Below are 24,358 nucleotides of genomic sequence, written 5' to 3'. Positions count from 1 at the left end.
AGTGTGCCCTGGTACAAGGGGAAACAGTTGAAAACTATTCTCTCTAAGCTGGAGGGAACAATATTTCATGAGTAATTAGAAAATACAAACTTAACTACATAAGATGCTAGGCTTCATCCAAATTGATAAATACTTCAAAATAAAGATTGTTTCAACAATTATTAAGTATAAATGTTTCAGGATAAAATATACGTAATACTTTGCATTTTGCATGCTCCAATAAGGAATGACAAGGTAATACAATTGAAGCTAAAAATGTTAATGTCTGTATCAGTGCACAGGATTCTGAAGGTGGAACTTGAACCCAGGATGATAAATACATTTTCAAATAAAGCATGTAGCCAAACTAGTTAACTGTTTTGGGGGATTTGTGGAACAAGAGCAGGCTCCAATATGACAGGTAGAGAAAACTTGTTAAAAGGAAACTTCCGGGCACTTAACTTCTAGGGCATTGCCATTTTTTTGTGATGGAGTCAGTTTGTTATCATTATTCTAATACCTTTACAGGAAGTCCAAGAAAAGCTGCAAAGTCATCAGTGATTATTGAAGTTTACGCTTGAGAAACCAGGGTAAAGTCTGCTTTGTTCCATCTCTAACCACTGCATGACTCGCTGAATCGCCTCCGATGACTGGTGAGCACTGATGCATAAATAAATTCCAGGAAAATGTCTCTGCTAGATTATTTGTCCTACTAACCAAATTCTTCCAAGTTCCACATTCAGAATTTGCAGATTTTATAGGATAGTATTCTTTCTCAAAGAAATCCTGTATTATTCGTATCATTATGTAACAGATACAAGGCTAGAAGCAAATTGTTACGTTCTTCCAGAAGCTTATTAAAGGTTTTGAGTTTCTGAGAACTGATCTAGGAACTTTCTGAAACTTTTGATACTTTATACCATCATAGTCTCTGGCATCTTTCCCTCCAAGTCTACTGTAGTACTTTTCCAAAGGTTAGACTTCAGACTAATTTTGTTTTCTTCAGTCCAGTCTAACCAAGCTTCTGCCCACTCTGCTCCACCAAAACTGCTCGTGTCAGGATCACCAAGGACCTCCAGGTTGCTCCAAGGGTCAGTTCTCAGGCCTCATCATAACCTCTCAGCAGCATTCCACAGTTGATCATTGCCTCCTTCAAATACTTTCTTCACCTGACTTCTGGGACACTGCTCCTCTCTTGGTTTTCCTCCTACTTAATTGGTTTGTTCCTACTCAGGTTGCTCTGCAAGTTCCTTTCATCGGAGATCTCTTAAGTGAGAAGTGCCTCAGGGCTTTCCTGGGTCTTTCCTTCTACGTCAACACTGACTCCCTCAGTGATGTCATTCAGTTTCAGACTTTGAATGCCATTTATATGCTGACAACTCCCTGATATACTCACATGAGATTATGTATTACAGATATAATACATGTCTTCAGAACTTCCTCCTGAACTACTCATATCAAACAGCCTATCTAATGTTTCCGCTTGAATTATCTAATAAATACTTCAAATTGAACACGTCCAAAACCAAACTCTTAATATTCGCCTGGAAAATAGTTCTATCCAGTGTTCCCTATTTCAGTTGATTGCAGCTTGATCTTCCTAGTTGTCCAGGTTAAAAACCTCAGGCTCATCCTTGACTCCTCTTTTTATCAACTCTATATTCAATTCACCAAAAAGTCCTCTTGAATTTACCTTCTGAATGTATCCAGGATCCCTTAGTCATTGAAGTTCCCATTTTTCATTTGGATTACTGAAAGAGCCTCCTTCTGGGCTCCTGCTTCTATCCTTGGTCTCTTATTCTCAATACTTCTCAAAACCTAAGTCATATCATGCAACACCTCCACACCAAGTTAAAGCCAAAGCCTATGGCCTACCAGGTTCTACAGATCTGCCTCCTACTCTCCTTCCTCCTGGGTGTACATCATCTCTTGTACTCTCCCTCTTGCTCATAGTTTCAGCCACACTGGTTTCTTGCTATTTTTCATGTGCCAGTCATGTACCTAACTGATGGCCTTTGCACTTGCTGTTCCCTCTCCCTGGAGACTTTTCCCTAGATATTCGCAGAGTTTGCTCCCTTAGCTCCTGCAAGCTTTTTTTTTTTTTTAATATTATGTGTGCCTTTTAATTTTTTTTAATTAAAAAAATTGTTATTGAAGTACAGTTACAATGTGTCAATTTCTGGTGTACAGTACAATGTCCCAATCATGCATATACATATATATATATATTCGTTTTCATATTCTTTCTCATTAAAGGTTATTACAAGATATTGAATATAGTTCCCTGTGCTGCTATACAGAAGAAAAATTTGTTTTAGCTCCTTCAAGTCTTAAATACTTTCTTAATGAGGCCTACCCTGATTACCCTACTTAACATGACAAAACATGCTTCCTTTTTCTTATCCTTCTCTATATTTCCCTGCAGTACTTACTGCTCTTTTTATTTTCCTTTATATTATATTCATTCTCTCCTCCCCAGTAAGCTCCATGATTACAGGGATTTGTTTTAATCAGCAATGTATCTTAAGTACCCGGAATAGGATCTGGAACAAGGTTGAGGCTCAAAAATTATTTGTTAAGCAAATAAAAAGATTGACTTTTAGAAGTCTTTTTGCTGTATTGTCTAACCAGGCCATTTAAACTGTGATTCCAGAAAGATAAACCTACAGGTTTCATGTAATCTGTAAAACTGTCAGGATAGAATCTTGTTTTAGGGATGACAATTTTTACTCTGGCAGGACAAACAAATGTTGGATTGTTCAGAAGCATTTTTTTTTTTTGAGCTTAGAATTTTACTTTATTTTATTTATTGAAGCAGAAGCACTTTTTAATAGATGTATTTCTATTTTTCTAAGAAACATACCATTGGCTGCAAGAATTTGTTCTTTGAACTCCAGTATTTCTGAAGTGCTGAACTTCTGAGTTTTGCCTCAGAGGGGAAAAGACTATTACAGCATGTGGGAGTGCTTAACTACTGCCAAAAATATTTTGAAGAACTTCCCATATTTAAAGGAACTCATTTATCTTTTCCAGGAAAAGGCTATTATTGTTTTAAATTCCCTCTTGTGCCAGAGTTTGGCATAAAAAGCTGTCCTTTCCTGAAATAGAGATATTTAATATTTAATGTTTCTCTATATTTTTAAGAGAAGTTACACACAAGCTTCACCAAATGCCAAAAAATAAACAAAATCAAACGCATGAGCCAAAGGGGCCTAGCACATACCACTTCAATTCCACACTGACTGTCAACGATCTGGGTAAAATCAAAAGTTTTGGTAACACCTTATCTCTGTTAGGGGACACAAAATGATACAGATTAACTCAGAATCTCAGTTTAAGAATGAGAAAGAAAAACTACAGGAACAATGGTTCGATAATTCTATAATTTACTAGTCCTGCCTGGTTTGACAAACTGAAGAGACCTAGGACTACATATACCAACATATTTTCCCTCCTGGGGCAGATCATGAGGCTGTGAGAATTCATAATCTGTTTATCTGAACAGAGCTCCCTGCATGTTTAAAGTTCACCTGTTTCATATAGTGTTTGGGCTTTTTGGCCTAAGAAGTTGGAAAATGTTTTGAGGCCAACAGTAGGATGAAAAAGAGGGTTATTCCTAAATTTCTGTTCAATTGCTTTGTCAATGTATGATATTGATTGTAAGAGAGAGGTGAAGAGTGCAAGATACCACCTACTCGTAAGAAAATATTAATGGCAAACATTCTTGTGCAACAAAGAGTGTGCTTTTTGTGTCAAATGCAGTAGCTAAAGGTGTGAAGCAAGTACTTGTTTTTACAAATTAAATCAAATTCTAGGAATTAGAATTGTTTTAACAGATACCTCTACATCTCTACAAAGTGAAGGAAGCGTTGTGCACTCATTCTCTGAATTTCATCTGTGTGGCTAATATGGGACATGACATTTTGTTTGCATTATTAGGATAACATTCTAATTCCTCAATACAATTACAGTTTCACAGTATTTAATTTTGGTTGTGCAGGCAAAAAGTAACAGCATTTAAAAATAGTACATTTTGAGGCTCTCACCACCAAAAGAATGTACAGTATTGTGCTTTACAGAATCTTGACTATAAAAAAAAATCAAATCTCAATGCAGTACTTTTAGTCATACTGGAACTGAAACAAATTTGGGAATCTAACAGCCACTCCTTAGTTCTTTCATCTGGAAGCCATCAAGCCCTGATCTGTTCTCTCAACAACAAATACATTTTTTATATTTTCATCCTATCATTATAACTCAACCCCCCCTATTACTGAAACAGATAACCAACCCCCTATAATTATACATAGTAAAAGAAAAAAACAAAACCCTACTGTAGGTGTGACACCAAAAAACTTGAGCCAGAAAAGGCTGGCTCGGCTATGAACTCATGCTGCTGTGGAAGAAAAAAAAAAAAAAACCTTAAAAAAAATTAAACGAAAATACCTTGCACAAAAAGCAAGACTACAAGAAAAATTTAGCAGCGTTACTCTTGAATTTCCTGGCTTTGTTGATTCGCGTCGCAAAGTTAAGATTAAAATGCCAAGATTCACATTTAAATATTTCCCTTGAAATCAGAAAAACAATAGCTCTTTCAGGATTTGAAATGACACTGCAAGGCACATAATAGAGACTTTATTGAGTCACTCTGTTATTTACATACTCATAAGGGATTTTAAAAAGAAGTTAAATGGAAGATGTTCTCAACAGACAGAAATAAGATATTCCAACCTATTGTTCCAGTTTATAGCTCAGATATAAATAATGGGCTATAAAACCTGATCTGAAAATAGTTGTGCAGGGCGTGCTTCAGAGCCAGCCAATGAAAAGCAACGTCTCGCTTCTCCGACGGCTGACAGCGCTTGAAAGACACCACTTTTTTTTTTTTTTTTAAAGAGCCCGACTTCTCGGTTACACTGGCGCTTAGCATCTTTTGTTGGGTCTCCCGCTCTGCAGTTAACTATTTGCACTGCTCCTCTGCGGCTCACGGCACGGCATTCCAGCAGGTTTACTACGTCCAGCAGCACAAGGCTGCAGAAAGCGCCTGTATTCCCGGGGTGAAATGACAGCTTCCCACGGTTCAGTCTAAGCACTGCCTCTTAAAATCGATCCCTTTCACGTTACAAGGGTGGGGGTGAGAAATCCCACTTTTGAAGACTTGGGTGGAGGGTAGAAAGTAATTGGTACTTCGTGCACGCCCCTCGGAGCTTTTCAGAGGTTCCCACGCCGTGCGCACTAAGCGCGTGTCCGGGGCGGGTCGCAGTGGAGCCCGAGCCCAGCTTTGAGCCCAGAGGCAAAGAACAAAGGGGACGCGCCCGCCTTCACTTCCGCGGCGGCTCGCGCCAGGTCGCCGGCCCCTCCCCCACGACCATGCGAAATGGCGGCCACGCCACAAAATGGCAGCTCGGCCAGTCCCCAGGCGGGCGCTGGCGGAGAAATAAAAGGCGCCGCGGACGCCTCCCCCCCAGCGTAGGAACGCCAGCCCGAGCTTTCTGTTGGTAGTCGGGGCCCTGGTGCGTCTCCCCGTAGCCATGTGGAGAAACCCAGCCTTCCGGGGCAGCACCGCCACCAGTCCAAACGACCGGGCGCCTTTGTGCTTCCAAATGGCCTCCTCTTAAGGAGGCTCTTACCTAAATGGGTACAAAATGGGAAGAACTGGGCCTAGGCACACCTGCCTGGCGACCCTGGTCCACCTAGGACTTGACTCTGACTCTGCTGGGTGCGGGGAGGGAGCGTCTCTTTCTTAGGGTCTCCACACTTGGAGATTTAGCTCCAGGTCACCAAAGAGAAGACAGGAAAGAGGGGATCCAAGAGAGCCCCACCAAAGGAGAGGAAATTAAGGCGCCAGGGGCCGAAACTCCAGACCAGTCCTTCATCAGCCACGTGGAATCCCAAAGCACTGAGCCCACACTGGCGGGCACAGAGAAGAGCCCCCAGTGCGCAGGCAGCTCCAGAGCGCGAACTGTCGGCTTTCAATCCGTGCAAACATCCAGTGAGCATGAGACTTTTCATGGGTCCTCCTGCCCTCTCCCTTCTCTCTATGGTGAGGGGTCTTGGGGGCTGGGCATTGGCAGAAGAAGGAGCAGCTGCCGCGGTCGCCATGCTTTTTCCTGGAGTGAGGGTTTCGGTGGGCTTGGGCTTTGCTTTGGTCCTGGGTTGATGGATGGAAGCAGTGGTTGCGGAGTGCTTTATATTTTTCGCTTTTATTTCTCTTAAACGTTCGCTTCCCTGCGTTCCCCATCCCCCAGCTTCCCTTGGGCTCCGTCCTTCCAGAAACTTCTCAGGGAAACTCAGCAAAAAGCCACAAGCTCCAACACCGCCTCTCTCCCGGAGCATGCGTGACGCACCGGGCGACAAGCTCAGCACGCGCGTGTGAGAGTGGTACGTGAGCGCGCGGGCGCGCTCACCCGGCGGGGCGGTTCTCTCTCACAATGAAGGGAACAGGTTTTTCTCCCCTCCCCCAACTTTCCATCCTTGCGCAAGCGCCTTGGACCAACTCCCCTGGCCTTTGAGAGAAGGGGGAGGGGCAGGCCCAAAGCGATGGAGTCGCTGCTCTGTGCGCTTGCGCACTGGGTTGTCTTGGCGGTGCTGTTTTTCCGTGCAGCTTGTGGCGGCGCCTTTAATGTGAAGAGCGTCTGAGCACCTTGGTTATGCCCTCCTCACTGTATCCTCTACTGCCACTCAGGGAAGCTGTCGCCTCTTGAGGGGTTATTAATTACCTCCCACGGGTTTCCTGGAAGATTGCCCTTCCCTTTGTGTCTTAAGGGCTGAAGTTGGACTGTGGCTCGTTGGCCCCCTTCCATTCCTGCCTGCGCCATGTTTAGAATGTCTCCTGGTTGGAATCAGGGACTGGAGTGTGTTAGAGCCTTCTCCAAACTAGGGGAAACAGCCCTGGCCGGAGGAGTGGGTGATGGCCGGGCTGGCTTCCATCAGGCACTGCCTGCAGTTGTTGCTCACTAAGCCAAAATAAAGGTATCCTTTAGTGGGAACACTGCCCTTGGTCCTTGACACCAGCCTGTCCCGAGCTGGCGCGGCTGGCCTTTGGGTTGGTCCTCCGTGTGTGGATGCAGACAAAGAAGGGGCCTTGGCTTACCGTTTTTGTTTCCGTTTGCAGAATTGAGCTCCGAGCGTGGTAACCATAGTAACTGCATTTACTCTTTCTTAAGGTGCCTATTGTTCTCTCCTATCTTCTTCCTTTAGGAGTGTGATGGAGAGTACAGCCAGGATTGTGGGTTCTTAAAAAAACCCAACCCCTCCCCCACCCAAGCTCGTTACCTTGCTATGTAATCCACTTCCAACCAACCCTGTTTTTGAAATCCATAAGGTTAATTAAGGTCTCCTTGGCAGGGCGTAGAGGCTTGCCACTTCTCCAGTCAGAGCTTTATTTCCTTGCCACCCTGCCTTTTGAAGTACTTTCCTTTCCCTGGTGGAGTAATTGCCTGCCTATTAGTGCGTAACGTACCTTCAGATCCTCAGAAATAGAAGGTTTAAAAGAGGGAGATTGTTTCCGAAGAAGACACCTTGGGGGCTCCTAAAGACTGACGTGGCAGTTGCAATTTGGCATTTTGTGGTCGTGAGCACCTGCTAACTCGCCCGCAGGTGCTAGTGCGCCGTTGACCACGCCGAGTCCGAGGTCAGTCCAGGTCATCGTACTGGGCAGAGCCACTCAGTGAGTCCTATCGAAGGGAGATATTTTTTTTCCTGGTGGGAATTTTGAGCTGGTGCCAGATTCCTTACGGGAATTCTTAGCTATCAGGAGGCTGTTAAAGTACTAGCAAGCAATCGGGTTTCCCCCCCTGCTAACAAGGCTGTACTGTCATTTGAGACTTGGAAATGACCTGATCAACAGTCCCTTGAATTTGCAGAATATTTTTTAAAGATTCTGTCTTAACAATTTATGGTTAAGGAGAGTCTTTAAGGACAATGTTCCTACAGTTAGGATAACGCTACTAAATAAGGGGAAGAAAATTTTGAGTATGTACGTTTTGCAATTTTAAAGAGGCATAAAATCAAAGTTCATATGTGCTGCCTAATAATTAGAATCTCAGGAAAGGTGACCTTGAGGGAAACAATATATTTAAGTTGAAAACTATGAAGAACAAAAATAACTTGGCTTAAAGCCACTTTTAGGTTGAATTTCTTTTTTAAAGTAAAGGGTTTATGCTTGGGTGTGTGTTTAAATTATCTTGTGGAGGTGGGGAAAACACAACCTCTTTTTATTATTTCATCTCCCTGCGGGCCCCTCCTACCAGCTAACAGTATGCAGTGAAATCTTTATGACTTGATGGTTCTGTTTTCTCAGACAAACTATATTAAGTTAATGTAGCATCTTCAAAGAGTTATCTTGAGGCAAATGCATTTTAGATGAGATGGGTGCATTCAGGGTGGTATGGCCGTAGACAAGGCAAATGCTTTCTAGACAAAATATTTTACAAATAGAAGTGTAAGGGATGCTTCCCAGGACTTTTGTAGTATATGGCCTGAAAAAATTATATTATCTGCTGTATCAAAGACTGAAATTTAACTGTTTAAATATAAATATAAATTTAAAGTAACTCCAGCATTTAATTCAGAAATGCATCATGTTCTACTTAGTCTTTAAATAGAAGGTGGTTTTATTTTAAGCCAAAGGTTTCAAGTGTCTTAATTATGGAATAGTATATAAAATTAGCAGTCATCACCATTTTGAGGATTAATGGCAAAATAATGAGGCAGTTATGTGATTTAAAGAAGCGTTAATATTAAATAGCAATAATTGAGTTAAAATAGAAAGTTTTCAAACATATTTTAAGCCAGTTCATGAGTTTTTTAGTTCTTAAAACTACAGCAAGGCCTTTCAGAGGAGCAGTAAAGGAGCTTAAAACCCTAAGTCTGAAAACTTCAGTACACATGTAACAAGTTACTGAACATGTTTTATTTGGTATTATAATTTTTGAGATTCCATCAAGTGCACTTTGATAGTCTTCTCTGAATTAATCAGTAGCCTTGATTTGCATTATATTCTGCTTACTTCTTGTTTAAGTGAAAATCTCTTAGACCTGCGGTGTTTTGGCTAATGTATATCATTTATAGTGAAGAGGTTAAGTTTTTTCTCACATGAGGATTAGCAGAGTTTTAAAAGGTTGAATGAACTCTCTGAATTAACATAGAGAATAATAATGTTTTGTTCACATGAGATCTGTTAACATAAATATGTTGATTTAACGTAGTCAAGTAATCAATATTTCAGAGGCACCCTTAAATAAAGTAACCCAGATGTGACTTCCAACTCATTTTATTATAACTTTTTTCTAACCATAAAAGCAATACATGATGACCAAAGAAAAGTTTAGAAAATACAGATAATTAAGAACTTTTTAAAAAATTTAAATTCTACCATGTAGGCACAAACATGATTAGTATTTGCAAGTATCCTTCTGGTCTATTTGTATTAAATGTTGTAAACATTAATAAGTTGTTTTCACAAAGGTGTATTAGCAGTATTTCCTCATAGAGGGAAGTTACTATTTTAGCAACTTTCCAAGGAAATGGTAGAAACATAAGAATTGATTTTTTTTTAAAGAAAATATCAGCCATTATATTCATTTCTGGAAACCAGAAACAATTTGGAATAAATTATTTAGCTTTCTTGGAGAGTTGACTAGTAGATTATGAAGTGTTATGCTGAAAGAATGATTCAGAGAAGGACTAGCTAGCTATTACAGTTCAGCTGATTGGAGTTTTGATCATTTATGTATGTATAATTTCACCAGAGTGAGCCTGCTATATCAAAATAAGTCTGTTAATAGACTAGTATGTCTTTTTCACCCTTTGACCCTCAGAACTAGCAAGGTGTCAAACACTCTTTGAAGATAATATAGTAGTGTTGTCTGTTTTATTTTCTGTTTTGGAAAAGAAAAAACAAACTCTGATTCTAATAATAAGAGTTTGTTAGTATCGTCAAGTTCTCCTGTGGCTGGGACTTTGATCATTTTAGAGCTACTTAATATATTTTTACATGATGCCTTTAGGAACAAGTGTTTATCTTTTAAGTGTCTGTTTTCTCATGAAACAGTTTAATTTTAATAGTGTGGAACTTAATTGGTAATCAAATTCTTGTTAAATATCTGGTAACTATTCTGTCCTCCTGTTTAAATGGTGATACGAAATTTATCTGCTCTAGTGGCTAGATTAGCATTCAAAGCCTGAGTTTGAGGCTCAGATGCTTTCCCCAACTGGGCTTCCATTACACATGACTGAATTCTTTGAACACGTCTAGCATGTTAAATACAGAAGCTCCTCACAGTGTGAAACAGAAGACCTGATTAAAAACACATCTATTTTAATTCCCCTTTAATGGCTCTGCTTTAATGTCACTTTTCTGAATTATCATTAATACTCAATGAGGAAATTCACTTCACCATCCATTTATCATGGATGAAAGAAGTGATCACACCCTACTTTTTTATCTTTTTCAGTGAGCATCAATTATTGTTAAAATAAATTTAAAAATCAAAGAATAAGAGTGGGTTGCCTTTCTACTGAAAACACAAAAATAAACGCTTATGAAGAAATTCTGCCCTTGTAAATATTTGTAACAAGGACAGAGAGAGAAAAGTTTTCCCAGTGTTTCCTGATACATTGCCAATAAAAATGAAAAACACTGAGAGAATCCTCCACTTGGTTTACAGCTGTGCAAAGGGCACGTACTTATCAGTTTTGTTGTTATTAAGAGTTTGGCAATAGAAAAAGTCAGCAAAAAAGTACAAGGAACTTCGTACTTGATGTGCAATCACTGCATATTGATTTGACTGTAAGTCCTGCCTATAATCCTGAAAATGTTATAAATTGATAATGGTATGTTTTTAACTTCAACTAAGCTTATTTTTGATATTAATATGAAATTAGCAGTTGATTTAGAAATATTCATATTATTTTTATGGTGTGTTACTTCCAAATACTTTTATATACATTATCTCATTTGATACTTCCAGCAACATTACTAGGTAGAGAAATAGATATATGAATCCCCATTTTGCAGATAAGAGTATTAAGACTTTGAGAATTTAATTGGTTTGCCTAGGCCATATAGCAAGTGACTAAATTGGAACTGGAATTTTTGGCTCTTAACCTAGGGGTACTTCCATTATACTATAATGTCTCTTACTCATACCATCAGTGTTTTTCAGCGTCATCCCCCAAAGTTCAAGGTCAAACTGTGTTATGCTGAAAGAATTAGTAAGGAGCATGGACATTACTTTTAACCTATAAATATTAACTTTTGGAGAGATGAATAGAATTCCCACTTGAATTGCTCAGTTGAATTCAGCCTCTACGTGTAAGCTATTTTTTTTCCTTCAAATGAACCTGCCTAATTGAAATTAGAATAAATTTTTTTGGCATCATGGGAACACATTAAAAATTTAAACAGAATTAAAATTTGTTTTACTCAAGTAATCTGCATGTCTATTTAGGCTGATGTATTGACATTTTATAAACTGAGAATCTCTTTTGAGAAGTGTATGTCAGATTTTTAAAAACCCAGGTACCTAAAATGAATACCTTGCTTGCTATTTTTAGTGCACCTAATTTTGAAAACAAGTATTTTCATGAAAGTAACACTTCAAGAGACTCTGAGTGTGAGGTGCTATCAATGATGTTTAATGGGATTTCTCTAGCCTTATATTATTAAACAGAGACTCTTTTTCAGTTATTTGATGAATCTCTGGTAAGATGAGAAATATTATCTTAATTTGGCATTTGCTCATCATCTTTTTGATATCTTGCCATCTCTAAAGGTCTTTAGGAGAACTTTAACTCAACTTTGCTTAGCAATTTGCATTCTAGTAATTTTCTACCACAATTGTTCTTCTGCTGCCTCCCAAAAGGTGAGGGGCTTGAAAGTATTTGCAAATGACTTTGTCCCTCAAATAAAGTTTTACATATCTACTCTGTTTCTTATATGGGGAAACAGCACTCCCGAAACAAGACATTTAGGATAATCTAAGAGAACTACATTTAAAAAAAATTTAGTTGGTAAACATGTTGCTTTTAATTGTCATTTAATGTCTCCTCATTCTTATGCAATGGGGAAGGTATAAATACCTCTTAGTTGGTTCTTATTCTGTTTTAGCTTATCCTTTTTTTGTTCTGTAGGGGTCATAGATGGATACAAAATACCACATTTAATAATTACTGTAACTAGTCTCTAATGATTTTGCTCTAAAAGGCCCGCTTTTTTTTCAGCTCTTGAATTTTCTTCAGTATGATTTTAACTGAAGGCTGCATTCATGGTGAGATATGCTCTTTATTTCTCTAATTGCAAGATGCTATTTTCTGAATCCTCTTCTTTGTCAGTTGTCCCTTTTAATGCAATTGAGCTGAGCCGCTTCTTTTCTTCCTGGTGACACCAAGAGGATTTAGCTAATTCGAGCTGTTAGGTTTTAAATGAATAGTTTACACAATATTTTTAAATGTGTTTCAAATTTTGGTTGCTCATGTTGAAATTCATGCTTTGTGGAAAAATGCAAGTCAGTCCAACCCTAACTGCAGCCATATATACAGAACTATATAGTTTATGAGTTTAGGGAACAGTGTGCTGGCCTGACCCTCTTTCTGAGATAGTTGTTGTGACAGAGAAATAGCCAAATGTAAACAGCTAATCTTACATCTGAATGTAGGTTGATTTGCTTTTACTTTTACTAAGGAATCAATTCCATAATACTTTCAAGAACAAAAATCTCCATATCACTTAATGACTCTGATTTGCATGAAGACGTCAGCCTCTAGAGTGGGACTAAGTACCTTAACTGAATTATGAATGAGTGCCACTATTGTGGTGGTGCTTTTTCTAAATTTTCTCCACCACCTCTTTCTCTATCTGTCTCTTACTGAAATGCTCCGAACAGTAAAAATAGAAAAGGGGAGGGGGAGCATGTTGACATAGAAAATGTAAACATAAGCCAGAAAAATAGCATAGGAAAAAAAATCAAATTACCTGGCTCAGAATCTAGAATTTTTAGAAGTAACTTGTCAAAACTCCAAAAATTGTTTCAATGGAGGTTAAGGTTATCTCCTGAGCTAGCACATCTTGTACTGTAATTGCTGCAACTGTGTAAGATGGGAACTTACTTAGCCTTCTGACATCCTGAGAGAAGAGGGAAGAGATCAATTGATCATACCTGCTGAGATCAAGTTTATTAAGTACGATAAGACTATTAAACCAAATACAAGAAAAGTTAATGTGACTCTCAGTTTTATACTCTCTGACACATCATTAAGAAGCTTGTGTTAGACTACATGGCAAACAAACAAACAAAAACTACTTGAAGCTTTACCGTCTGTGAAATAAAAGAAACAGTTTAATTATGCATAGGTGACCCCCAGGTATTAGTGCCGTTTATTATAGTGACCATATTTTCTAATTCAAAATAACAGTTTGAAAAACAACGTCTTACTTTTTGGCACGTGGAACTATATTCAGTATCTTGTAATAACTTAAGGATGATAAAGACTATGAAAAAGATTATACATAAGTATAACTGAATCAATATGCTGTACACTACAAACTAACACACATTGTATAAAGCTATACTTTAATTTAAAAAAACTCCCCAACCCCCCACCCCCAAAACAAATAGCACGGTTTGATGATATATTGGCTTGTATTTAAGGAGACAGTGAATGAAATAAGTATTTAAAATCTGGTCTGTACCCAAAGCACCACACCTCTGATGTTATATTCCTGTGGATTAAAAATGGAAAAGAAAATTGAGTTGTTGACTGTTCTAAAATCCATTTTTCTGGACTCAATACTGTAGCCTTAATTTTGTGGGTTTTCCCCAGGATTCTGTAAATTAAAAAGTTCAACTACAGGTTTTAAATTTAAAAGCCCTTAGACCTGGGAAGGCCGGAGGTCTAATCTCTCCCTCTGCTTCGATATTAAATTATAGTAAATTCTCTGAGAGAGACACTACCAGACACACAACCGTCTCAGTTCAATTCTATTCCTGGTATACTGTAACGATCAGCAAAGAGATCTTGCAAAAGGTTTCGCAAGACCCTATATAAAATAAAGTTGCTTAATGTTACCAGCTAATGATTCTTTGGAAGGGTGAGTTTTTAAGCCGTCACAGCTTAGCTGGGTGGTGAGAAGCGCGGCCTTGTTTTGACACTTTACAGAGCAGGCGCGGATCCAAGGGCTCAGAAACGGCCAGAAACTGGTCGTAGGGTGAGAGAGCAAGGGGTCCTCTCTCTTAGGAGACTTTGGCAGCCGCTTTGACACGCAGCCCTGTCAACACCAACCCCCTTTCTCTCTTTTCTTCCCTCAGGCCGGCGCCTGGAACCCCAGCTTGAGGGGTTGGAGGCCGTCCTCGCCTCCGCACGCTTCGCGCCCCAGGCCTGACACAGCGCCTACCCCGCTGCCCGCTCTCTGCGAGGCAACGCGCCTGCGCGCCCAGGCCAAGCGCGCGAGCGTTCCTTCCTGGCTCTGCGTTCCTCCCTCCCCCGCGCGCCTGCGCGCCGGCTGGGAGGAACTCGGCGGGCGGTCGGGCGGACGCGCGCGCGCCCGCGGTAAGGGAGGCGGGCCGCGCGCGCCGGTGGGAAGCGTTCGGCTGCCACAGCGCCAGCTCCGTCGTAGTCGCTGCCGCCCGGGTCCCGCACGCCCCTCCTCCCTGCTCCCCCGCCCGCTGCCGCCCGGGCGCATGCGCCGCCGGAGCGCGAGGGTCGGCTTCGGGTGTGTGGTGGCGGCAGAGCGGAGCTGCGAGGCCCGAGAGTCAGAACCTGGGGGAGAGGGATGGTCTCTGCACGGGGGGGAGCCGGAGGAGCCGCCGCCGCTGCCGACGCCACCGCCGCAGCCGCCGCCGCCGCCGCCTCGGCGCCCGCCTCCCGGCGCTGACGGGCTCGTACGAAGCCGGCGAGGGGGAACCCGCACCAGCGGTCGCCGGCACACCACCCAGCATGGTCCGGGAAACCAGGCACCTCTGGGTGGGCAACTTACCGGAGAATGTGCGGGAAGAGAAGATCATCGAGCACTTCAAACGGTGAGTGACACGAGGCCCGGGGCCGCGCTCTCTCCTCAGTCGCCGCTGCCCGCTCCGGCCCGTTGCCGGCCCCTCCCCGTGCGCGGAACTGGTGAGGGGACCCGGGCCAGACCCGCGGACGGGTGCGGGGAGCGCGCGGCTGCCTGGCTGCCGCTCGACCGGCGTCGCCGCATTGGGCCTCGGCGGAGCGGTCCGGCTGCCGCCCTCTCCTTTCCCAGTAAGGAGGCGGCTGTCGCGCGGCCCCGCGAAACCAGCAACGGGAGGGTGTCCTCAGGATGGCCAGGCGGCCGTGGGGTCGCGTCCTTGCGCGCCGCTGCCTCGGTTTTGAGTGGCTGCCAGGCCGGGACCCGAACCCATTCCCCGCCCCGACAGACCCCCGGCCCATCCAACTCCGGAGTCCCGCAGCAACTCCCGCTCCTCGCCCTGCGGACGCGTGGACATGCCTGACCCAGAGAGGGTTCTGTGCGAAAGAAAAGGTTATACAAAAACAAAAGTCTTGATAGGTAATGCAGAGACATCTCGGAACTGGGAAGACACTACTAGATTCTAGGGATCTCTTAAAGAAGGTTTACAGACCTAGAAACTAAATGGAGATGGCAAACGCAAATGCTTTGGGGGTTTTTTTTTTCCTTGTTTTTGCGGGGTTGGGTGGAGGATGTTGTCCGAAAATAATAAGTTGGTGCGTCTGTTTCGGCTCTTTCGCCTTCCTTCCTTCGGCTCTCTGGGGTCTCTGGACGAGGAGGATGGTGGGGATTGAGTGCCTGCCGGGGAAGAGCCACCTCTCGCAGCGGGGTCCCCGCTTCGTTGGCGCTCGCCAGCCTCAGGATCTCGGCTACCGCGGCCGCGCCGGCGTTGTCATTGAAGAGCCGCCTTTAAAAAGGGTGGTGTTTCCCTCTCACCTAGAATTCCTTAATGGCGTAAAACATGCAAGCCTTTTAGGATAGAAAATGTAGCTCTTTTAAAAAGCTTTTTCCCAGGGTTTTTGTTAGTTCATCAGATAGTAGGAATAAATGTTCTTGATACATCTTACTTACTTAGTAGCATTTAGCATTTGTTTTTCTTTTGTGAAATGTATGTATTTCTTTGGTGAAATGTAGCTGATAGCCCTCAATGTAAAATACCGCAAATGACGATTTGCTTACACTGGTGTAAATTGAGGACTTGTAGTAAATCTGATTGTCCTCGAAAATTACTGTTTATCTTCCAATATTCAGGACTTTGAAAGATTTTAAGTTTGGTTTACTCTTGATTCCTTTTACTGTCTAGTGAGTGAAGAAATTATGGAGCGCCCTTATTAGTGAGTCAACATGGGAAAAACAGATTGCGTCGCTTGTTCTTGAGCAGCTTGGATAAGGAAATGGAAGCAGCGGCAGCGGAGCTCCGCTCTTTCAAATGGAGGATCATTGATTGTGTTGGTGGTTGCTGATACTGGGGTATTAAATCTTCACCGCTGGAGCGCGCGTCTGCGCGTGTCCGCGTGTGAAAAGGAGCCGGGAATAGTGAGGCCATTCATAACCTGCTAAAGCTGCCCTCGGCAGGGCTGGGGGAGGCGCTCTTCCAGGGACTCCCGGTGTTTACTACGTTGTGCTGAGAAACCAGGCAGGGGGAAAGCAGCAGCAAAAACTCGCTTCTGTCCCCTGTGACAAAGGGGAGATCTCGGGCTCGGTGGGGAAACAGATGGGAACCTCTCTCCCTGGCGCTGCTCCATCCCTTACCCCCTCCCTCATGTCTTCAGTGTTTTGGTGGGAAAATCATTTAGGTGCAGGTTATTGGCCTGGAAAAGCCACTTCGATGTGCTGACTTTTATCTCCTTGCGGACTTTTCTCTGTAGGTCTCTGCCTGGGAAAATTTTGTATGCACCGACCCGCAGACACGTGCATTGCAGCATTTGCTTTACCCCCTCAGTGTTGTGTGGCCAGACTTGTCATTTCGCATTACGCAAATTCTAGAGACATTGTATGCCTATCGCCGGGAATTTGACTCCTCTGCAAGATAAGGGGTTAAAGAGGAAAGAGGAAATCGTCCGAGGGGATTTTGGAAGGTTTTAAAGTGGATGGTGCTGCCGTCCGGCTTGTGTGAATGACTTTCTAAAATGGCGGCCAGGACCCACTTATGTGGGAATCAGCGGAGCAGATCTCAGAATGCACAGAGGGAGGAGCAGGCGGAGGATGCGAGCTGCTTTGGAAAGCGGCGGTCTGGAGGAACGTTACTGTAAAAGAGGGCTTAGCTGGCACATTGGTCACTACTGCATTGAGAGTGTGTTACCTATTGCAGAGCAAAATCAGATGTTACGGTAAAAGTAGATTGTCTTAAAACTAAGCAGACTGAATGTCCCTGAAACTCCCTTGTTTTGAAAGAGACTTAAAAAATTTTTAAACAAATTTACTCAGTTGTTTGGATAGTGCATTCTTAATAGGTTTAAAGAGTGTAAAAATGTTTAAAGAGAAAATTTCTCCTTTACCCCTGACCCTGGGAGTCTCAGTTCCCATTCTTCCCTTCCCATCCCCACCCCCAACAGGTAATCTCTATTTCTGACTACTCGTTTGTCCTTAACCGTGTACAAGAAATAAGTGTTCTTGCTGATCCAGCTGTTGAGCTAAGTGGACTTAGGAGAAATTCAAGGTCTTCTCATCCTTACTGTAGAAAATGTTTTGTAAAATATGTGATTGCTACCGGGAGGGAAACTAAATCTGAATACTCTGAGTGAAAGGGATAAAAAGGTAGTTGGACCAGAATGATAGTTTTGCAAGAAAATTTAAGAATATTCACTTCTGATGTCTTCTAGAAATCAGAATGAGAAAAACCACGCGATACCTATATTAAAACGGAGGTTAAAGTACCTACTTTACTATTTTTCCCTTGCTGATTTCAACATTAGCTAATAAGTGTTTTACATGATTAAGAGGTGTACACTGGGAATATATTATATAAAATGTTTTCAAAATGAATGTTCTAACAGTGATTAGGCTTTTATAGTAAGTGTTCGGATTGAACAAATGATTACAAGGGACCTCTTTGGGAGCAGGGCAACATAGCATTTGGTGGGGAGAGCGGTGAGAGCCAGTTCTTTTATTTATATCTTGATCAGTGTTTTTGGTAGAAAATAGATTGAGGGATGATTGCTGATTTGGCTTTTTTCTCTTTGCCAAAGAAAGACCAAACCTTTGAAACATAATCTGAGCATTTCCGAAATGTGGCTTTATCTTCTTGCAATAAGAATAATCTTTTGTGTTCATTTTTTAAAACAACATTTAATATGCTTATTGAAAAGAATTAAATGAGTATTTCTGAATCAGGTTTTAGTTAACAAAGATCCATTGCTGGGACTGAATTTGCACAATAGAGAAAGTCCTTTCCTTTGTATGGTACGTTAGCTGGGTTGAAGGGGGAAGGGAGGAGTTATACAACAATTGGTTGCTGTCTTAGTTGTTAGAGGGAGAGAGGTGTGTGCAAAGGCGACTCCCTGAATTAGAATGAGCGAATGAACAGAACCCTTTAAAGAATATAGTATTCTCTGTATCTTATTTTCAGATTTGAAAGTAAATCTCATATTCAGGTTCTTACCATCCATACTCCAGTTTTAGTGAATGGGTTAAGGATCATGCAGAGATTGTGCAAGGTCATGTAAAATTTTTGTCAAAGAATGAATCCCACTTAAAAATGTTTCATTTTTGCTGTTTTTAAATATCTAATCATAATGGTTTTCCTAAGCTTAAATAGCTGGAATATATGTTATGTTACATGAATCTGGATAGCTTTACTTCTGGGACACAATATAAAGTATTATGGTAGAGCTCCCTTGTCCTTACACACTCTATAACTAGAGATATTTTTTAAACTTAAATAAATTTGACATACTCTAGCCTGCATCATTGCTGCATCGTTTATTCTTTTGAGCCCAGCTAGTTTCTCCGAAGAAACAAATCTGATTTTGAATATTATAATTTTGAATACCTATTTTCATGATAGGCTTTTTGCACTTCTTTTTAAAGCAAAATAATTTTATAGTTATCTTGCAAAATAGCATTTAAAAATTAATACAGAATGCTTGAAACATTGTATTTTATTTCCTGAGTTAGAATGCCTTTGACTGATTGGAGGAAAACATAGGGCTCAGTGCCAGGAAGAATGATGGTATTTGACTTGGGTAGAGGGCACATTTTTCTGACTACCTTTCTTGTAGACTCTTGATTTACTCAGGTATTGTATTGTTTGATACGCTTTTGAAGAGATTTCAGGCTTGATTTAGGAGACGTTTTTAATCCTGTGAGTACTAATGCTTTGGGAAGAGATAGAAGTTGTAGAGAATAGTGGTAATGTGAAAGCTTTTCCAAATAGTCTTCCAGGTCTCACTTTCCACTTAGTTTGAAATTTTGCTTAAATTAAAAAAATTTTTTGAAATATTTCATGGAAACTAGCATATTTCTGTTGGGGACTATATACTTTTTTGCTTTTATTTTTAAGATTCTCTAGTGTTTGAGCTGTACTTAATTAGTCTACATTACTTAGGGTAAACATTGTAGTCTGAAAATACCTTGAGTGTATATATTCATTAAAATTATGCACTTGAATTTCATTATAGGGACGATTTGAAATAAATGTTCATCACCTTGAAACAGACATATATTCTGGCTGAACAAGGAAACTAAAGTAACATTTTTCTGTAGTTTAATTTCTAACTTTTACTATTTGTTTTATTTTTATTTTTTAATTTAAATTTTATTTTGTTTTGTGTGTGTGTGTTTATATATAGCCATATATATATATTTTCCTCTTAAACTGGGGCTCGAACCCAGGATTTTGTGCCTGCCAAGCACGTGCTCTACCACTGAGCTGTACCTCCCACCCACCTCTTCTATTTTTTCTTTATTATTTGCCTTACAGCTTTTGTCATTTTGAATGAAAGTAGCATACTCTAATGTGGAAACCAATTAGAATGTTTGATAGGTTTATTATAAATTGTATAATTTTTGTGTAATATCTTGCTGGTTTTTACTGTGTGGAAATACGCGGTGAAAAGATGTTCTTGGCATAAGGTTAAAAGTATTGTGATATTCAGGTTTTTCCCCTCACAGGTGTCTGCCAAGTTAAAAATTATGAAAATCTAAAAAAACCCCATAGTGGAATGTCTCTATAAGACTCTACCTCAACTTCAGTGAATCTTGGATTTAATTATTTAAGATTTCATTTTGAGTATAGGGATGAATTGAAACCTAGCATGTTCAAAAGTTTTTATTATATAGGAACTACTTCAGTTTTTACAATTAAGAAGTATTTGTGGGGAAATTCAAATGGAAAAAACTTATTACTGCTTGTGTTATGTACTTGGTGCTAGATTTGTAGTCCAGCATAGTTTCTTTGATTCTTAAAATTGACTCAAAGTGGTATTTTTAAACTTTCACTCTATTATTTTATTCCTTTGATTTAAAAACTGGGACATTTGTACTCTACTTAAAAACGGTTTGTGTTTTACAAAACTACATTTGACATATATTGATTTGAATCTTTTGTAAATCAGTAAATTGGTAGGTGGCAGATTTTTGTCAACCATTAATTTTTTAAAATTATGCTGTCTGCAGTAAAGGCTGTTTTCCACTCAAGATTAATCACCTTGGATTAAAAGAAAAAGATATAAAAAGCTTATCACTTTACTATATCAAAAGAATGTAGAATCTTTAATGAAAACTGTTACAATTTAGACCAGAATTTAGGAGGAGGTACATAAATTTTAATAGGAAAATACTGTGTCTTTATTTTCACCAACCTCTTACCAGAATTTAATATTTCCTGCAGTTACAAGGTAACAATATCATGATAGTACCAACATGGTAGTATGAGTAGTACCTGTGATGATTTCAGCACAACACCGATCAGATATATTTTTGTGTTTCACATTACAGTTGTTTCAGATATCTCATTTATGCTCATTACAACTTGGAAGTTATAGTAGCTATTAGACTTACTGCTAAATACTTTTATTTAATGCATTAATAAATATGAATATATATTGCTATATGATCAATATGTATTATGGATATATTTTTTAAATTCTAACTTGGAGAATTTTGAGCATACACAAAAATAGAAAAATAGTAAATGAAGCCCATGTACCCATCATTCACCCCAACTACCATCAGCTGTGGCCTGTCCTGCCTTATGAGGAAAAACAAAGCAAAGGAGGGAATGGAGTTGGGGAGGGAATAGAGTAACAGGGTTGGGGGTGATGGGGAAGTCCTGAAAAGATGGCGTTTGAGACACAGGCATGAAGGCCTGTCCACACACCTAGATTCATTTCTCTCCTTCCTGTTTTATTTTGTTCATTTAAAATTCATTTTGAAATAGTTCAGGAAAAGTGCAAATAATTCCCACATTCCATTCAGTCAAATCCCTCAATGGTTAACATTTTGCCACATTTGCTCCATTACCTTCTCTTGTCTTTTTCTGGTATGATAACCTTTCACCCTTAAATTCTCTGGTGTACACCTCTCTCAAAACAAGGACATTCTCCTGCATTGTACCATACAGTCTTCTCAGTGAGGAAATCAGCATTTGTACAACATGAATACCGAATCCACATACCCCATTCAAATGATGCCAGCCATCCCAACAATGTCCTTCTTTCCTTTTTGGACCAGGAGCCTAGCCAGTACCATGTATTGCCTTTGGTTGTCATGTCTCATCCATCTGGAACAGTTTCTCAGCTTTATCCTAATCCTCATGTGCCTGGTAGCCTTAAAGAGCGTAGTTCTTTTATTCCACAGGCTGACCCTCCACTGTCCAGTATTTCCTCATGACCAGATCAGGTCATGCATTCTTGGCAGGAATACCACAGAAGTGATTCTGTGCTTTCTCAAAGTATCATATAAGGAGGCAAACAGGCAGCATGGAGCCATCCCACCGCTGGTGCTATCTTTGATCATCTAGTCGAATTAGTGGCTTCACTACTTTCCCCTTTTTATTTGATTCGTGTTTTATGGGAGATATTCCAATATTGCGTTGATAGTCTCTTCCATCATCAACCCTAAACCCACCAGCCTTAGCATCCGTTGATAACTCTTGACTGCATTTTATACTGTTGTGATTGTTGCCAAATGATAATCTATTACTGTTATTTTTCCTCCATTTATTCTGCCGTAGGTAAGAACTTTCCGCATACTTATGTACATATATATGGAAATATATATACAGACACATGTGTATGAATTCTCCTTTTTCCATTGGGCTTATTTATTTTGATACTTGAATGGTTCTAGATTTGACTAGTGGGCGCTCCTTCAAACTGGCTACTGTGTCCTTTTGATATCTTCCCACTATTCTTTAAGCATTCCTTTATTTCTGGGACAACAAAGGCTCATCTTGTATTTTCCCTTCTCAGTCCTGAAATCAGCTATTTCTCAAGAAGCTCTGGTTCCTTTTAGTGACAGACGATTATTTGGAAACCAAGATCTGGGTGCACAGTTTACCCACTGCTACAGATTTAAGAAGATGTGTGTTGTGTGTGTTATACATGTATGTATATATGTTTACATCTATATGCAGTAAATGTTCCTCTATATCATGTATTTAAAAACTATGTTCACACATGTTTATAAATAAATCCCTTCTCAGATGGTGAGAAACCTGACTCGTGTTATTCTCAGTATATTATTTGCCCAGTTACATTCTTAGTGTAGCTAATATCCCAACCACTCTGCCTTCCCCACCTCTGCTACCTCTGGGCACCTTTCCCCTGCTGCCTCTGCATTGAATCCCCTTCCTTTCAGCTTTCTCTTTGGAAATCAACATTGTGGGGGTGGGTGGGAGGCAAGGAAAAGGAGGTGGGAAATGACTTGCATGTTTTTGCCTTCATTTTTTTCCTCTCATAGAGACAACTTGTGGATGAATGAATAACCTGCCTCTGGTGCCATTTTTAAGCAGATTTAGAGGTACCCCACTCTTAAAATTTTATTAGTTTTGGTTCTTCTTCCACCACTGACTTCGTGATATGAGATAAATCACAGAAACAGTCTGAGATGTTCTGTATGTTGAGTCACTCAGAATAGGGGGTAGTGAGAATGGAATTTGTTCTTTAAGAATAATATTAGTTATCACTGCTCCATTTATTTGGGTGTCAGTCACTCACTTTGGTATCTCAGCAAAATTTTGCCCTGGCCCTACATCCTCCCAAACCTTTTTGACCCTCAACCTAATTTCTTTCCTCTTTTTTAAAAAACTTAAATTAAAAAAAATAATTTTAATAAAGTTTAAATTAATAAACTAATTTTTAATTGAAGTATAATTGACATAAAACATTATTTTAGTTTTAGGTGTAACATAATAATTCAGTATTTGTATATATTACAAAATGATCACCGTAACAAGTCTAGTTAATATTCCTCACCATATATAGTCATGAAAAACATTTTTCTTGTGAGAGAGACTTTTAAGATTTACTCTCAGCAACTTTCACATATGCAGTATAGTATTATTAACTGTAGTCACCCTACTGTACGTTATATCCCCATAACTATTTTATAACTGGAAGTTTGTATCTTTTGAGCTGCTTCCTTCCACCCATCTCCCCATACTCCAACCACCAGTCTATTCTCTGTATCAATGAGCTTTTTTTTTTTAATTCCACATGTAAGTGAGATCATATGTTATTTGTCTCAAGGTCTATATCTGTGTTGTTGCAAATGGCAAGGATTCCTCCTTTTTATGGCTGAATAGCATCCCATTTTATATTTTTATATATTTAAACACACACATGCCATATATACCACATCTTCATCTGTCATTTGATGGACACTTAGGTTACTTCCATATCTTGGCTGTGGTAAATAAAATGCTGCAATGAACATGGGTATGCATATGTATTTTTTCAAATTGTGTGTTTGTTTTCTTTGGATATATACCCAGAAGTGGAATTGCTCGGTCATATGGTAATTCTATTTTTAGTTTTTGGGGGAACCTCCATATTGCTTTCCATAGTGGCTGCACTCAATTTTCTTTTTCTCCTCCCTCTACACTAATCTTGGCCCCTATCCAAGGAGTTCCTTAATGAATTAAGAACCTTACCCCTTGCACAAACCCTGCAATGTGTATAGTTGGTATTATTTTGAAGTAGACCCTAGACATCTTATTTAATACATAAATATTTCAGTGTTTATCTCTAGAAGATAAGAACTTTTTAAAGATATACGACAGTACTGTGGTATATCCCTTTTTCAGATTCCCAGTCAGTATTTCCAAATACATAGTCCCCACTCAAGTTCGTAATTGTTTTAAGAGTTTTTCTTTTAACTCAGGCTCTAAATAAGGTACAAAATGTTTTTTTAAAAAATTTATTGAGGTATATAGTACATGAAATAAAATACCCA

The 24,358-nt window shown here is 40.1% G+C and overlaps 1 protein-coding gene and 1 long non-coding RNA gene across 2 annotated transcripts in view; both read left to right on the top strand.

Moving 5' to 3' along the window:
- Positions 1-7,549: 7,549 nt before the first annotated feature.
- On the top strand, positions 7,550-14,424 carry LOC140700974 (uncharacterized). Its single transcript, XR_012079741.1, has 3 exons — positions 7,550-7,612; positions 12,205-12,251; positions 14,289-14,424. It is a non-coding gene; the product is annotated as an uncharacterized lncRNA (long non-coding RNA).
- Positions 14,425-14,542: 118 nt separating this feature from the next.
- The window catches only part of SPEN (spen family transcriptional repressor), a 76,208-nt gene continuing 66,392 nt past the window's right edge, over positions 14,543-24,358 (top strand). The window contains exon 1 of the mRNA XM_072975323.1: positions 14,543-14,999. Coding sequence (XP_072831424.1) covers positions 14,917-14,999 — 83 coding nt within the window. The 5' untranslated portion in view covers positions 14,543-14,916. The remainder of the gene's footprint in view (positions 15,000-24,358) is intronic.

Source organism: Vicugna pacos, chromosome 13, assembly GCF_048564905.1.
Source record: "Vicugna pacos chromosome 13, VicPac4, whole genome shotgun sequence".
NCBI classification, from domain to species: domain Eukaryota; kingdom Metazoa; phylum Chordata; class Mammalia; order Artiodactyla; family Camelidae; genus Vicugna; species Vicugna pacos.
Note: the sequence above shows the minus strand (reverse complement) of the source record. Positions and strands in the feature narration are given on the sequence as shown.